The following is a 14,468-nucleotide window of genomic DNA, read 5'->3' on the forward strand; positions in this document are numbered from 1 at the left end:
TTGACTAAATCATCAAATATTTTTTATGAGTAATTTTGTTTACTTTCTACTCTAACAAGAGTATGTGGATTGTTTTACTTCTTACATATGAGTATACTTTTTTTTTTCTTTTCTCCTTTGTGAATACTAGTTTTTCTGGATATTTATCATCCCTTTACATATTCATGACTATCATAAAGGAGTGCAACTATGTTCTTTGTTGTTTCCTGTGGCATGCAAAAACTTATCTAAAGTCTTGCCCTGGTTTAGATACATAGGAACGTAGTTGTTTGAATGCATTTAATATCTTGATGTATCCTAGAAAATTTTGCAACGATATATTGATATATTGTTATGTATATATTTGGTTACTACAGCAGACTATTTATTTCTCTCTTCATTATACATATACAAAATTTGGTGAAATAGTAATATATGAATTATCTAGTATTTATGTCACCATGCTAGTTCTAGTATTACTTTCATCAAGTAGCTAGCTAGTTATCTTAGATTCAAACATTGAAAAGGTGTTAAGACCACTAAACATCATAACAATAGATTGATAACCAAGGTTCGATAATTATCGTAACTCAAGCTCTAACAGTAATGATATTATTAAGAATATTAAGCGGAACGAAGTTTGAATGTATTTAATAATGTATCCTTGAAACGATAAATTGTGTTATGTATCTATTTGGTGTACTACAGTAGACTCTTTTTGTCTCTCCTCATAATTTGGTAAAATGGTAAGACATGAACCCTCTAGTATTTATGTGACCACGCTAGTTCTAGTATTACCTCTTCATCGATCAAGTAGTTATCTTAGTTTCAAACATGAAAAAGGTGCCAAGACCACTAAACATCATAACAATAGATTGATAAGCAAGGTTCGACGATTATCGTACCTTCAAGCTCTAATCAGTAATGGTTTTATTAAGCGAAAAGAAGTTTGAATGCATTTAATAATATATCCTTGAAAATTTTGCAGAGATTTATTGTTATGTATATATTTGGTGTACTACAGTAGACTATCTATTTCTGTCTTCATTATACATATACATAATATGGTAAAGAAGTAAAATATATATGAACCCTCTAGTATTTATGTCACCACATCTAGTTCTAGTATTACACTTTCATCAAGTAGTTATCATAACAATAGATTCCTAAGCAAGGTTTGACAATTATTGTACCTTCAAGCTCTAACCAGTAATGATATAACTAAGTGGAACGAAGTTTGAATGCATTTAATAATGCATCTTTGAAATTTTGCAAAAATATATTGTTATGTATATATTTGGTGCACTACAGTAGACTACTATTTCTCTCTTCATTATACATAAACATAATTTAGTAAAAAAGTAAAATATGAATCCTCTAGTATTTATGTCACCACATCTATTTCTAGTATAATTACTTCTTCATCATCAAGTAGTTATCTTAGTTTCAAACATGAGAAGGTGTCAAGACCACTAAACATCAAAACAATATATTGATAAGCAGGGTTTGACAATCATCATACCTTCAATCTCTAACCAGTAATGATATTATTAAGCGGAAGGAAGTTTGGAACATAGTAACATGCCCCCTGAATCACTGATGGCCGGCATCCCCTTCACCTTAACCCTCTCAAGGCCGTTCTGTCCAGGAGATTAAGCCCAGAATTTATATCTATATAACAGCAATATTCCCTCCTCCTTTGTATACTTCGTGTAGTGTACAAAATTTCCACGCCATTAATTTCATGCTCTTTGGTCCAAGACCCCTTAACGCCATAATCTTACATCACCCATCAATTTCTAGTATAATTACTTCGTGTAGTCCAACCCATTAGGGAGAGGCAGACTCCAAAACTCCAAGGGTGAACTGATAAGTAGCTTGTTTCAAAGCAAAAGGTGGTAACTCTTGGAAATGCTCGGTTTCAAGGTCAAAGGCACGTATCAAAAGTAATCGAACCATTACTCGGGACAGCCCAATGAAGACATCCATTCAGATAAGTCATGTATGGTTGAATTTTCCGATTAGGGTATACAGAACTTCCAACGCTTCTCCACATACCAGATGAGACAAGAGTCAGAACCATTACCTCCCCTACGTCAGATCCTCGAACTGCATAGATAAACAGTACTTTATAGATATTGCTGATGGGACTAAATCCGAAACCTGAGACATATGGAATAACGATTTTCTCATTTTTAATTAGTAGGCTCGGGAAGAAGCAAGGACTCACAACTAATGGGACTGCATATGTAGAGGAGTCCGTTGCAGGAACCCAAAACTTCTACACAATACTTGACCTCTAGATCTTCAGGAAGCTTCATTACCACATTATTCGGGCTCCTCATCCAGGCCTTGTCGAAATCAACCAAGAAGTAACCCCTCCAATTAGGGTTTTTGGTGCTTCGGGAGTAGTACTCATGGACCAAAACGCAAGATGATTGCGAGGGTGTTCTTTCGTGAAGTGAGGATCTTTGAAGAAATAAAGCCAGGGCTTTGCACACAAACCTGCAGAGGGACTAGTGTTTTGGTTGGGAGTTTGCCGAAAATTTCCACGATTATGTGATCCGGAAGATGGAGAATGTTAGTATTAGATGGTAGGTGGATCTTGGTTTTCTTCATGGATGGATGAAGCACTGTCCTTTGGCGGCAAGTTAGTTTTCAGCCTCCTGATCGATCTGACTAGCTGCCTAGGGTTTGAATGGCAGTTTCTTCCGTCGTTTTTGGTGCTTTAGTATAGGGGTTAAGTATTCGAACCAATCATTCTCAACCAAAAAAAAAAAAAAAAAAAAGGTATTCGAACCAACCAAACCACACTTTCCATTCTTATCCTTTTAGAGAAGAAAAGTGATTTGAATCAAACACAAAAAGAAAAGTGATTTAAATGAAAAAAAAAAAAAAAAAAAAGGTGCTTGAATGCACGGTGGGAACCTCCCACTCCGAGTTCAAAATCCAGCTTGGTAAAATTTTTGTGCGATTAGTCTTCCGGCTTACCCTTCCGGAGAGTTGAGGAATCCTTTCTGCGAAGAAAATTCGTAAACCAAAAAGAATATTAAAGATTCTCTCTGCTACTGGCCTCACTGAAAATTTTGGAACTGGCGCTACCTCTCATGCTCGACCAGAATAGGCAACATGATCTCGCCATCGGGGTTGGTCTGCAAAGCCTTTTTTTCTCTAGATTCCGTTGGGATTTGGCTTGTAAGCACACAACAACAAATAAGATTACTATTTTTTGGCCAAGAAACTCAAAAGTTGGCAAGGCAAGATGCTCAGCGGTGCGGGGAAGGACATATTAATCAGAGTGGTGGCTCAAGCTTTGCCCACTTATGCTATGACTGCTTTCCAACTGACAAAAAATTTCTGTGAAGATTTAGAACAAATGTGTGCTAGATTTTGGTGGGGAAGCACAGAGGATATAAGAAAAATACATTGGAAAGCATGAGATGCTCTTTGCCTACCTAAAGAAGAAGGAGGTTTAGGTTTTCAAAGCTTGACTGAGTTTAACTTGGCAATGTTGGTAAAACAGGCTTGGCGAGTTATTTCAGCTCCGGCCTCACTTATAGCTAGAGTCTACAAGGCTAAGTATTTTCTAGAGGGCTCTTTTTGGTCAGCTACTGCTCATAATGCTCCTTCTTACTCTTGGAGGAGTGTCTTTGCTACGAGAGAGTTGTTAAAGTCAGGGTCCTATTGGTAGATTGGATCGGGGACTAAAGTTTGTGTTTGGTCAGATGCTTGGGTATCGGGTCTGCCTAGCTAATTTTGTACCTCATGTTGTGCAGCTTCAAGTAAATGAAAATTTGACTGTTAATGAACTAATGAGGGCGCAAGGTGTTTGGCATGAGGAACGGGTTCGATCTTTGTTTAATGGGGCTAAAGCTGAAGCTATTCTTGCAATTCCTTTGTCTACTCGTCAAGTTGATGATAGGCTGGTTTGGAAGTTTGAGAATAGCTAGAGGTAGTTTTACGGTTAAAACTGCTTACCGTTTTGCTTATTCTAATTCTATAGAAAGGGCAAATGTTTTGGGGAATGTTACATCTTGCTTTTGGAAAAAGATTTGGCATGCTAAGATCCCAAATACAGCTAAGGTGAACACTTGGAAAATATGTCAGAATATACTTCCCACAAAGGATCGACTAGCATCTAAACAAGTTCAGATTGAATCTCAAAGTTGTGTGCTATGTGATGACAATGATGAAACAATACTACATTTGTGTAGAAACTGTTCTTACTCGAGGGAAATCATTGGTTCCAATTTAATATTGAGGCAAACTTGTTTGACCTCGGCAACAGATGATATGACTGCTTTGGCTTGGCTTAGTTACTGCTCTACAAGGTTAGATGCTACTCATTTCTCACTCTTAATTTCTTGTTATGGAGTGCATGGAAGGAGAGAAATTGTAGAGTTTGGGATGGAAAGACTAAGAATGCTTGTGATGTGGTGTTAATGGCCACTTCCAGACTAAAGGATTATACTTTTCATAACCAAAAGAGGATGGAAGGTGCAAGGCAACGTGAGAGGGTGACAAAATGGAGGTGCCCTCCGAGTGGTTGTGTAGAAATAAATGTGGATGAGGCATTCAACTCGCAGACCAAACAGGGGGTACCAGGTTGGTGCTCAGGGACGCTTGTGGACATTTGTTAACTGGAATTGGTAGACCACTTGTCAGTTTGTTGTCAGTAGAGCAGGCTGATCAGCTGCTTGCTTGTAAATGTGCAGTGGAGTTTATTATGAAGCAAGTTGCTCAGCCTGTGATTTTGGAAACGGATTCGTTGGTTGTGCAACAACAATTGACCACTGCATGGGACTCCCATTCATCTTTGTTGGGACGTGTTTATAAGGATTTAATGGTGCAATTGGCTGACTTACCTACTGTACGCATTACTCATGTCAATAGAAAAGGCAATATGGCAGCACACTTGGTGGCTGCTCAAGCTAGTACTTTAGGAGAATCTTTGGATTTCGATTATGTTCCTTTTTTTTCTTACTGCTATAATAGCAGCTGAACTATGTACTTCTTAATTTTGCATTACTTCAATAAAATGTTGACCTCATTCACCTAAAAAACGATTACTATTTTTTTTTCCTTAGAGAGGAAAATATGCATTTTTCTTGCTCCAACAGGTTCCTTATACTTGTCTCTATATTCACAACAAACTCTAAAATTATAGGAAATCATCTTTTTGAAATGTTTTACTCTTTTCTCTTGGAATCATATTAATTTTCATAATTAATTATTTGATTATATTTTTCAAATTTAAAAAACATTACTATTTTTAATTATGAATAATAAATTATAGAGAATATATGGTAGAAATTTTTTTGGAATTATGGAATAAAAATTATAGAGATTTCCACTTTTGAGTCCACATAAATAGAGATTTTATAGGAAAACTGTTGGAGATACTCTAAATAGCTAATTTTATACCCTAGGTTTTAGCCAATTTGCTGCCCTAAGTTTCAGCCAATATGCTGCCCTAGGTTTTCACAATTAGCCAATTTGTTACACTGTGTATTATTTTAATCAATTTGCTACCTTATGTTTTCAAAATTAGCCAATTTACTACCATTTCATCATATTAATTTGTTCATTTCTCTGTTCAAATTTGATTAATTTTGAAAATCTAGGATAGGAAATGACTGATTTTGAAATTTAAGGAAGCATATTTGTTAATCTTGTTTCTTGAAAGCCTAGAGCAGCAAATTTGATGGAAGAATAGAAAATTGGCTAGTTTTGAAAACCTAGCTAAGGTAACAAATTGGCTGAAATAAAACTTATGATAGTAAATTAACACTAAAGGTGTGTTTGGATGAAGGAAGAAAAAAGGACTAAATACTGTTTAGTCCTTGAGCTTTTGACCATAAAACACTTCAGTCCCTGACCTTCTAATTTCACACGTTTAGTCCATGTACTTCATAATTTCAGACCAATAGGTCATTGTCGTCTAAAAGTTGCGGCGGAATGTCTATTATGCCCTCAGAGAAAGGAATAAATTTATTAAAAAAAAAACTGAGGGCATAATAGACATTTTGCCGCGACTTGTAGACAGCAAGGACCTATTGGTCTGAAATTTTGAAGTACAGAGACTAAACGTGTGAAATTAGAAGGTCAGGGGACTGAAGTGTTTTATGGTCAAAAGCTCAAGGACTAAACAATATTTAATCCAAGAAAAAAGATGGAATTTAAATGGAAATGAGAAATTTATAATTCCTAAATATGAATTACCTCATCTGGCATTCGAAACTTGGAAGTTGTGAATTTGTTTGTGGAAAGAAATGATGGAATTGATTGTCCGAATTTCTCACTTTATTTTCCATCAAAATAGGTGTGATTTTGAATTTCTTTGCAAAGGTTTCTTTTTATTACTTTATTATTTTCCAAAACAAGGTAAAATTTTAAGGGAAGTGAAATTCACAATCTCTATTTTACCATCCACACTCTATGCTTCCTTTTTTAGTAACTTAAATTTTTGTCTTTAGTAACTTAGTTTTGTCTTTTATAAGAATTTATATCAAAAAGGGAAAGAATGAGTGTGGATTGTAAAATGAGGAGTGTGGATTTCATTCCCCTTTTTTAATTTGTTTTAAATTTTCTTAATTTATTACACATTCCAAATTCTCAAATTCTAAGTAGCAATCAAACAATGAAAATTGTAATTAATTGAATTTTAATTGATGAAATTGTAGATTCCATCATTTCAAAATTCCTCAAGAATTTATAATTTTCTCATCCAAACGTAGCATAAAGTAATGGCTAATTTGAGAAGTAGCACTTTGATAAAAAATGGCCTAGAGAGAGAGTGAAACCCTAAAATGCACCTACGCGCTCGAGCTTCTATTGAGAGTTTTGTCTCTGTCCGACGACATATTTTTTGGATGTGGTCATTGTACGAGAGTTTTGGTCTTGGTGATTGAGAACATGAGGGGTGAGATGTCCATGGTTTCTGGTAAGGGTGGGATTGGTTTTCTTGGATTTGTGTAGTGGCCTGGTTTCGAAAGCGGCCAATATCGATATGGCATCAGATTTAGTAGACAAGGTGATTGCTGATGGTTGGCGGCTTGATGGGGAGATGCAATCGATTTTCGCTCTGGACGGCGAAGAAGTAGGGGGGATAGGATCGATCGCGGTTGAGTGCGATCAGTATTGGCGGTGAGGATCTCCCAGATCTGTGTATGGGATCTGGCCAAAGCAGTCGGGATAGGCGACGACCATGGAGGGCTGTGCATCAGTGGTGGTGCCGCCACTGAAGCTGGTAGAGGGTCGAAGATGTCGATGATGCAGCGGTGGTGGAGATGGCTGGGGTACTGAGACAAGTTTTGCTGTGGCTAGCTCAGGTTCTTTTTCCTTCTCCCCTATAATTGAAGATGTAGAGTTTAGAGACTAGGGTGATGCAATCAATGAATTTGCAAGTGCAAATCACAATTCATTTGGAGAGGTTGCATGAGCTTGTTGCTATTGGTGGATCATCAAGTGTTGTTCGCGATCGAGATGGTGCCTTTCAAATTAAGATTAGTGGTGATAGAGGTTGGAGGTGGCAATTCATTGTTGTGGTTTTTCGACAAAGTGTGGTGTGGTTCGGATTGGCAGATGGTGGTTGGCGAGCTATGGAGGTCTTATTTTCGTTTCTAGTTATTTTTTGTTGGAGTCTTTTAGTTTTGTTAGTTTTTGGATCTGTGTTCAGATCTCAAATAAGTCCATACTCTTTCGAGTTAGGGTTGTTGTCATGGATTTGACGAGTGGTTGCAGTTGGGTAGATGGTTCGTTGTTAATAGAACCTAGTATTTTGCTGTTTGTCCGTCGTATGGCCAACTTACTCCACAAGATCGGTCTAAAAGCATCATCTTTGACTGCCTAACTTGCATGTTGGCTTCAATATCCCATTCCTTTATTGTATAGGACGTAAAAAAAAAAATGGACAATCACTTTATACTATTTTGTTTTTTCATCCTTGTAAGTAGTCGTTTGACCTTGTTTAGATGAAGCTACTGCCACAATCTACAACAAAAAAAATAGCTAGTCAACAAAGATGTGGTTAAACGAGTTAGGTGTAGTAGTTTTTTTTTTTTTTTTTTGAATAATGGAAATCCATTTATAATATCTCATGCCAAGAAGGCCATTACATACCCATCCGCTGACACATAACAATGGCCAGGCAAGAATTCGTGGAGGAGCCACAGTGGTACATAGGATAGACCTACTCTATTCGAACTTATCGCTCACTTATTTAAGCGAGCCTATAACTATGCCAGACATTTACATAGTTTATAGGCTTAACAAAAGAAAAACCCTATATCTTCTCCTTGCCCTTGAAGCTAGGGCTTGGAGGCTTGCCTGAATACAGAAAACTCAGGACATCTTCAGCAGGAACCTTTTTTGCTTTTGGTGGATTTCTGTTCTTTGCTCCCAAAGGCCGACCTCTCTTCTTTTTGCCACTAGGAAGCTCAAGTTGTAAAGGTTTGGGCATCATACCCTCTGCAGGCACAAGCATACCTCCTGGTGTTTCCATCAAACCCAGAGATTTTGCATTGAATTTTGTAGGGAATTCAGGCAGTTTTACCTTCTTTGAGGGAGCAATAGGGCTTGTTTTACCCTCTAGCAAATCAGACATCATAAACTGCAATTTTTTTGGAGATGGAAAGGGCCGATTTCTCTTAGTAGGCTGATCGGTATCCACAGGTACCAAAGCCAATTCATTGTTGTCATTAGTATGTGTCTTTCCTACATGACGAAGAACAATGGGTTTGCGTACCTTACTAGTCCCAGCACCTCCAAAAAGAGACCTTCCCACAGGTGGGAGAATGGGGGTGGAAATTCCATGGAAGCGAAACAATCCATCCTTGAACTGATTTTCGTGAAAACCTAAGAAGGGGCGAGTGAGATTTAATTTTCGTGCCGCCGGTGTGGGAGCTTCCTGGACCACCGGCGCAGTAGTTGCTGCCTGACACGCTGCCCCCTTATGATACACACAAAGGCATATAGTGCATTTGCCCACAAGATTCTCAAAAAAGAAGTGAACCTCTTGTTCTACCCCTTTGCCAAATTTTAGGGTTTTGTGCAGGAAGAAGGGTTTCGAAATTGCATGAGAAACCCTAACCCTAATTTCCCGAGTTGTATCAAATAACTTTTGATCCAGATGAAGAAATTTACCCGCAATGGAGGCAACATTGGCAATAGTGTTCCTGTGCTCATATGCGGGCGGCATGTCAGTGATGCGAACCCAAAAGAAAAGGTCCTCCATCTCCACAGATTGCAGAGGTGCTACTCCATCATATGGCTGCATGACAACCAAAGCACGATTGAAACTCCACGGACCACCCATCAAAACTTTATTTCTATCTCCCCGGAGATCAAAGGAGAAGAGGAATCTATCCGGAGCTTTCGGCTGAACACTGAAACCCTTGTTTAGCACCCATATTCGACGAAAATGCCTCCGCAGATCAGAAGCATTTGTTGGCTTGGAAGTCAGAGGCCTTGCCAAGAGGTAGGACTGTGCATTCCGTTGCGCCCCCCCCCCCCCCCCCCCCCCCATTCTCCATGGAGGAGATATCAACAACCTCATTGGTAACGATAGCTAGCGAGGTAGCAAAGCTTTTGGTGACAGAATCAATACTAGCCATTGTGAGATCTGGATGTAGTGATGCAAGGAATCAAGAATGGTAGAGAGCGCCGGCAAAGAAGGCCGACTGTTGCGTTGGGTTTTGGTGCGGCACAAAGGAGGCCGCCTAGGGTTTTTAGGTGTAGTAGTTGTGCACAACTGAATACAAAATAATTAAAAGGGTGCGGCTTGTGCCACCCTACTAACTACTTTCTTCACCCTACATTCTCTTCTCACCCTACATATATTTTTTTAATTTTAAGTTTACTTAGTTCACCTATTTACAGTACCCAAAATACAATTTTCCAATAGTACAAGGGTTTAACTCGAATTCTTTTTCTAATCGGGTTCCTTCGCGTGTCGAATTCTTTTTCTGTTAGCATATCATGAGAACGATTGAAGATGATGAATGTTAAGAAAGAAAGAGTTAAGGTTTAATCATGAATCTCGTTTAAGATGTATTTTGTAGGGTGTAATAAGAAAAACATATTGTAATTTTTAATAAAATATTGTCTTTTATTGTAATTTTAAATTAGGGTATTTGAGTCTTTCAATAAATTAAAAACTTATAGGATAGAGAAAATAATTAGTAGGGTGACAATAACCGCATCCTAATTAAAATTTTACAATATTCAATCTAATAGCATAGAGATTCAATTCGATGTAATCCAAAAACAAGGAACAGCGCAGGGCAGATGACCTCGAGTGAGGGGAACATCCGGAAAAATTAAAAAATAAGAAGCTGGAGGCATTCAACAGACCCAGAAATGCACCCGTGCCGGGCCTTGGATCCAGTAGGGGTAGCTACTCTATGTTCCGTGCTCCCTCAGTTGGGCCATTCTCCACGACTGACTTACTTCACTTCTAGTCTTCGCCTTCGTCTCACTCGAACATCAATTTCAGACGCTACCTACTCTCTCCCTGCTGCCACACTCAGATACCCAATCACTGAGCTTCGTATTCCTCGCCGCCGCCTAGTGACGTCAGCTCCCGCCACTATGTTTCCGGAAAACGCGGTCCTGGCTGATATTTGCGCCACCGGAGTTGCCGGTGGTGTTGCTGTTTTCTTTCTTCTGTTGTGGGGACAAACCGCGAAGTTTGGGGTCTTCGATCAGGTCAGCATCTTATCTTTGGCTTCTGTTTAAGTGCCCATTATGTTGTACTATGTTGCTACCTAAGAATTTGTGTTGGGATTATTGGGTTTTGTTTGGTTTGTGGGAAAGCACTGATCTTGTTAACTAATGACAACTATAATTCAAACACTTGATGAAGTGGTTTTAAGATTGGCTAATCTCTCAAGTATAGCAGAAGTGAAGAATAGGATCAAGATTGTGTAATTGTTTTGGCTTAATTCTTAGTAGGGGTTGTTAGTATTTTCCTCTCTAAACAGTGGCTGAAGAGTCACTTGTAAAAGCTTAACCAGTGAGTGTTTGGTGGGTTCATTACCTCTGTGCTAGTTAGCGATGCTGAAAATGCTTGCAGATTTTTTATCTACTGCCATGCTACCAGTGATTGTTTCGCATTAAACCTGAAGCAAGAGGGTGATCAATTGAGATGAACCTTTGATCATCCACCTAACCATCTTTTTGATTGCCCGGAATTTGTCCTTGATCTAATTTTCATTCTTAGTAGGGACTTCTTATGATAAACTTAAGAAAGTGACATGGCTTACAATGATTTCAATTACAGTGTAGGAACCTGATTGTCATAAACTGTAGTGCTCATGTAAATTTTTTGTTCTTACTTTTTGATGGTGTTTTTCCTTATTAGATACAAGTGAAGAGAAGTGTGATCCTACATTGTGTTGGAAAGATCTTTTCATAGTTGTAATTTAGTGATCAGAAATCATCATGATAAAGATAGCTTTACACTCTTAAAGGAACTTGTCTTAATAGCCTATACATCTAAACTTGGTCATCTCATCTTTTGTAGAAACTCAACAGAAAGCTAGTGCATATCAGCATTGGCCTCGTTTTCATGCTTTGCTGGCCGCTATTCAGGTAATGTAATGACCAAAGTAGTCATTGTAATAACATTATGGTAGATCTGCCTGATTATAGGTACTATATATAATTACAGTTCGGGCTACCAAGGAGCACTTTTAGCATCTCTTATTCCAGGCCTTAATATTATACGAATGCTTCTGCTGGGACTCGGAATAATGAAAGACGAAGCAACAGTGAAGTCAATGAGCAGATTTAATGACTATAGGTAATCATTTAATACATACTTTGGGAGATTTCCATCTGAATTATGTCTGCCATGTAGGCGTGAAGCCAGATTTTGTAACTCTATACTTGGAATTGGCACCACCTAGAGCATTAGTTCTTCGTGAATGAAGTAACCTCACCTGCTCGACTGTTTCTTATGAGAAACAAAATACTCTATTATTAGTGTAAAACTAGTACATTGCTCACAAGTTCTCCACTGGATAGACATACAAGACCTTTATAATATATCCATTATTAACATTTAAGTATGTTTGCACAAGTGAACCATGTCTGAGAAATGACAAAAAACAAAGTTTTTCTCCTGCTTCAATTCCACAAACTATCATATATGATTTGTTAAATCACCTTTACCTTTACTCCATGCATCAGGGAACTTCTTAAGGGACCACTCTACTATGCCACAACCATAACTTTGGCTTGTGTAGTCTATTGGAGAACTTCCCCCATTGCAATTGCAATAATATGCAATCTGTGTGCTGGAGATGGTACATTTAATCGATTCAGTTTGTCTGTTCTTTTGTGTTGAGCTGTTAAATTGCTATACTACAGAGTTGCTCAGAACTTCTCTCAGTTAACTTCTAAGGAAGGCTTACAAATATTTGCATGTGCATCTTACAGGGTTAGCAGACGTTGTTGGTAGGCGTTTTGGTACTCAAAAACTTCCGTATAACAGAAACAAATCTATAGCTGGTAGTGTGGCAATGGCATCTGCTGGTTTTTTATCATCTATCGGGTAAGTTTTGGTGGCTTACTTTGCTCCTCACCTAGGCCTGGACTGAACATATATAGCAAGTTACTTAATGCTTGGTAATGTTGTAACAGGTACATGTACTATTTCTCCAAGTTTGGCTTTGTTGACAAGAGCTGGGATATGGTTTTGGGTTTTTTGGTTGTGTCTCTTGCCTCAGCACTGGTAGAATCACTTCCCATAAGCACCGTGCTTGATGACAACCTAACAGTTCCGCTTACTTCTATACTAGTTGGCAGTTTCATTTTCTGATTTGGTTAGTCCTAGCTTGTAGATAGCAAATTGTAGGGAAAACAATCAAATTGTATTTGGCGAACTTGATTGGATGTTGTATGCTATGTGTACTCTAGCATTGTTTCTCCTTAGTTTGACAGACAATGGTATCAAATAAAGGATGAAACCTTGATACTATAAATCTGTGAAATTCAGATGTCGATGCAGGTGACATACCAACCCTGCACGGATGAGAGACAACCATGATTCTTGTAATGTGAAACATTCAGTGTGATCAATGCAATATATTTTTCTTTCTTTCTGGTTCTATTATGTAGTCTTTTCCCTGAATTTCGCATTCAACTATACTAGAGGCACCAAGCATATATATTTCTTATTTTTTTGGCTTTTTTGAGATGTATATGATGGACAATTTTGACTTGTAAAGTAAACAAATTCCAGAATTGGCACGGAATGCAAAAGCTAAAAGAGATAAAGATCCTCCCGTGAATTTGGAACCATAGCCTTCAAATGATTAGTTTCAATCTACCAACTCAAATTTATCTGTACCTTTCAGTGCTTTCTCACCTCACAAAGAAAATCATCAAAAACTAATGGTCCTGATTAAAAGAGGCAACTGAAGTAGCAATATATACCAGAAAAATCATACAACAAATACAGAAGATATTGGGTATAAGGGTTAAACAGGCATTTAACAATGGCTCAGATATAGAAGGCTCATAGCCACAGCTCTAGGCCTCTAGTAAAGGACCAAAAAGGTTAGCCATACATACAGCTATTCTACTTCTCATGAGGTAGACTTTCTGGTATCTCATTACTGGCCCTCAGTGGAGCTTCTGGTGCAGCATCCTCATCTCCTCTGTTCCTCTTCTTCCTCACCAAACTGCATAGTCCAAAACAGTTGCACAGGTTCTTCGAAACCAAGTCCTCCTCGACTGCCCTAGCTCGCCGGATACGAGTGACCACGGCAAGGCAGGAGACGAAAGCGATGAAGAGAACAATAAGCACCACCAACATGATCTCTCCATGCAAAGCATAGTGCTTATCATCCAAGAACAGAATCTCATCTTGATTATTAGGAGCCATGGCAGGTGCTGATGACATGGCTGGAAATTTGTGATGAGGTGCTGCTGCTGCTGCCCATGTTGCCGTTAGAGCTAATATCATCTCCACAAAGCTATCTCTCTCTTCTTTGCTAAGTTATGGAGAATTATTCTACCATGTGTCAGGTGTGAAATGTTTGACTATTAATTACTTGCTTGTATGAATCTGGGTATACCTAGAGGGTTAAGCTTAAGAGATTCTGAGGGCGGTGTCTCATTACCATAAATGGAGGATGACATTCTGTCCTGGGTGGCTTGAATACTTGTTATCCTTTTGTTTTTTGTGTTGGCTTTTAGGGATAGGCCATGGGGTTGGCCCCATCACTCTGGACCAAACTTTCATGAAAGCTTGATAGTGACTTAGAGTCAAGAAAGTATGAAACTAGTGACTTGGACTCTATGAAAGTATGAAACCGCGTGGGGTTCCTACATGGTGTAAAGAAAACACAGCGTCGTGGTCGTGTTTTAAAGTTCAATTGCTTAACATACTACATAAGATGATTAGATTGGTATTCTTTCTGTGTTGTCGATAAATTACAAGGTGTCCTCTCAAGTTGATAGAGAAATATGGCCGACTTTTA

The 14,468-nt window shown here is 38.4% G+C and overlaps 1 protein-coding gene across 1 annotated transcript; it reads left to right on the forward strand.

The window, feature by feature from the left end:
• Nucleotides 1–10,229: 10,229 nt before the first annotated feature.
• On the forward strand, nt 10,230–13,081 carry LOC133732634 (farnesol kinase, chloroplastic). Its single transcript, XM_062160221.1, has 6 exons — nt 10,230–10,686; nt 11,504–11,571; nt 11,651–11,782; nt 12,172–12,287; nt 12,421–12,535; nt 12,625–13,081. The coding sequence occupies exons 1-6, from the start codon at nt 10,339–10,341 to the stop codon at nt 12,800–12,802; spliced, it is 957 nt and encodes a 318-aa protein (XP_062016205.1). The 5' UTR covers nt 10,230–10,338; the 3' UTR covers nt 12,803–13,081.
• The last annotated feature ends 1,387 nt before the right edge of the window (nt 13,082–14,468 follow it).

The sequence above is a fragment of the Rosa rugosa genome, chromosome 2 (genome assembly GCF_958449725.1).
Source record: "Rosa rugosa chromosome 2, drRosRugo1.1, whole genome shotgun sequence".
NCBI lineage: Eukaryota > Viridiplantae > Streptophyta > Magnoliopsida > Rosales > Rosaceae > Rosa > Rosa rugosa.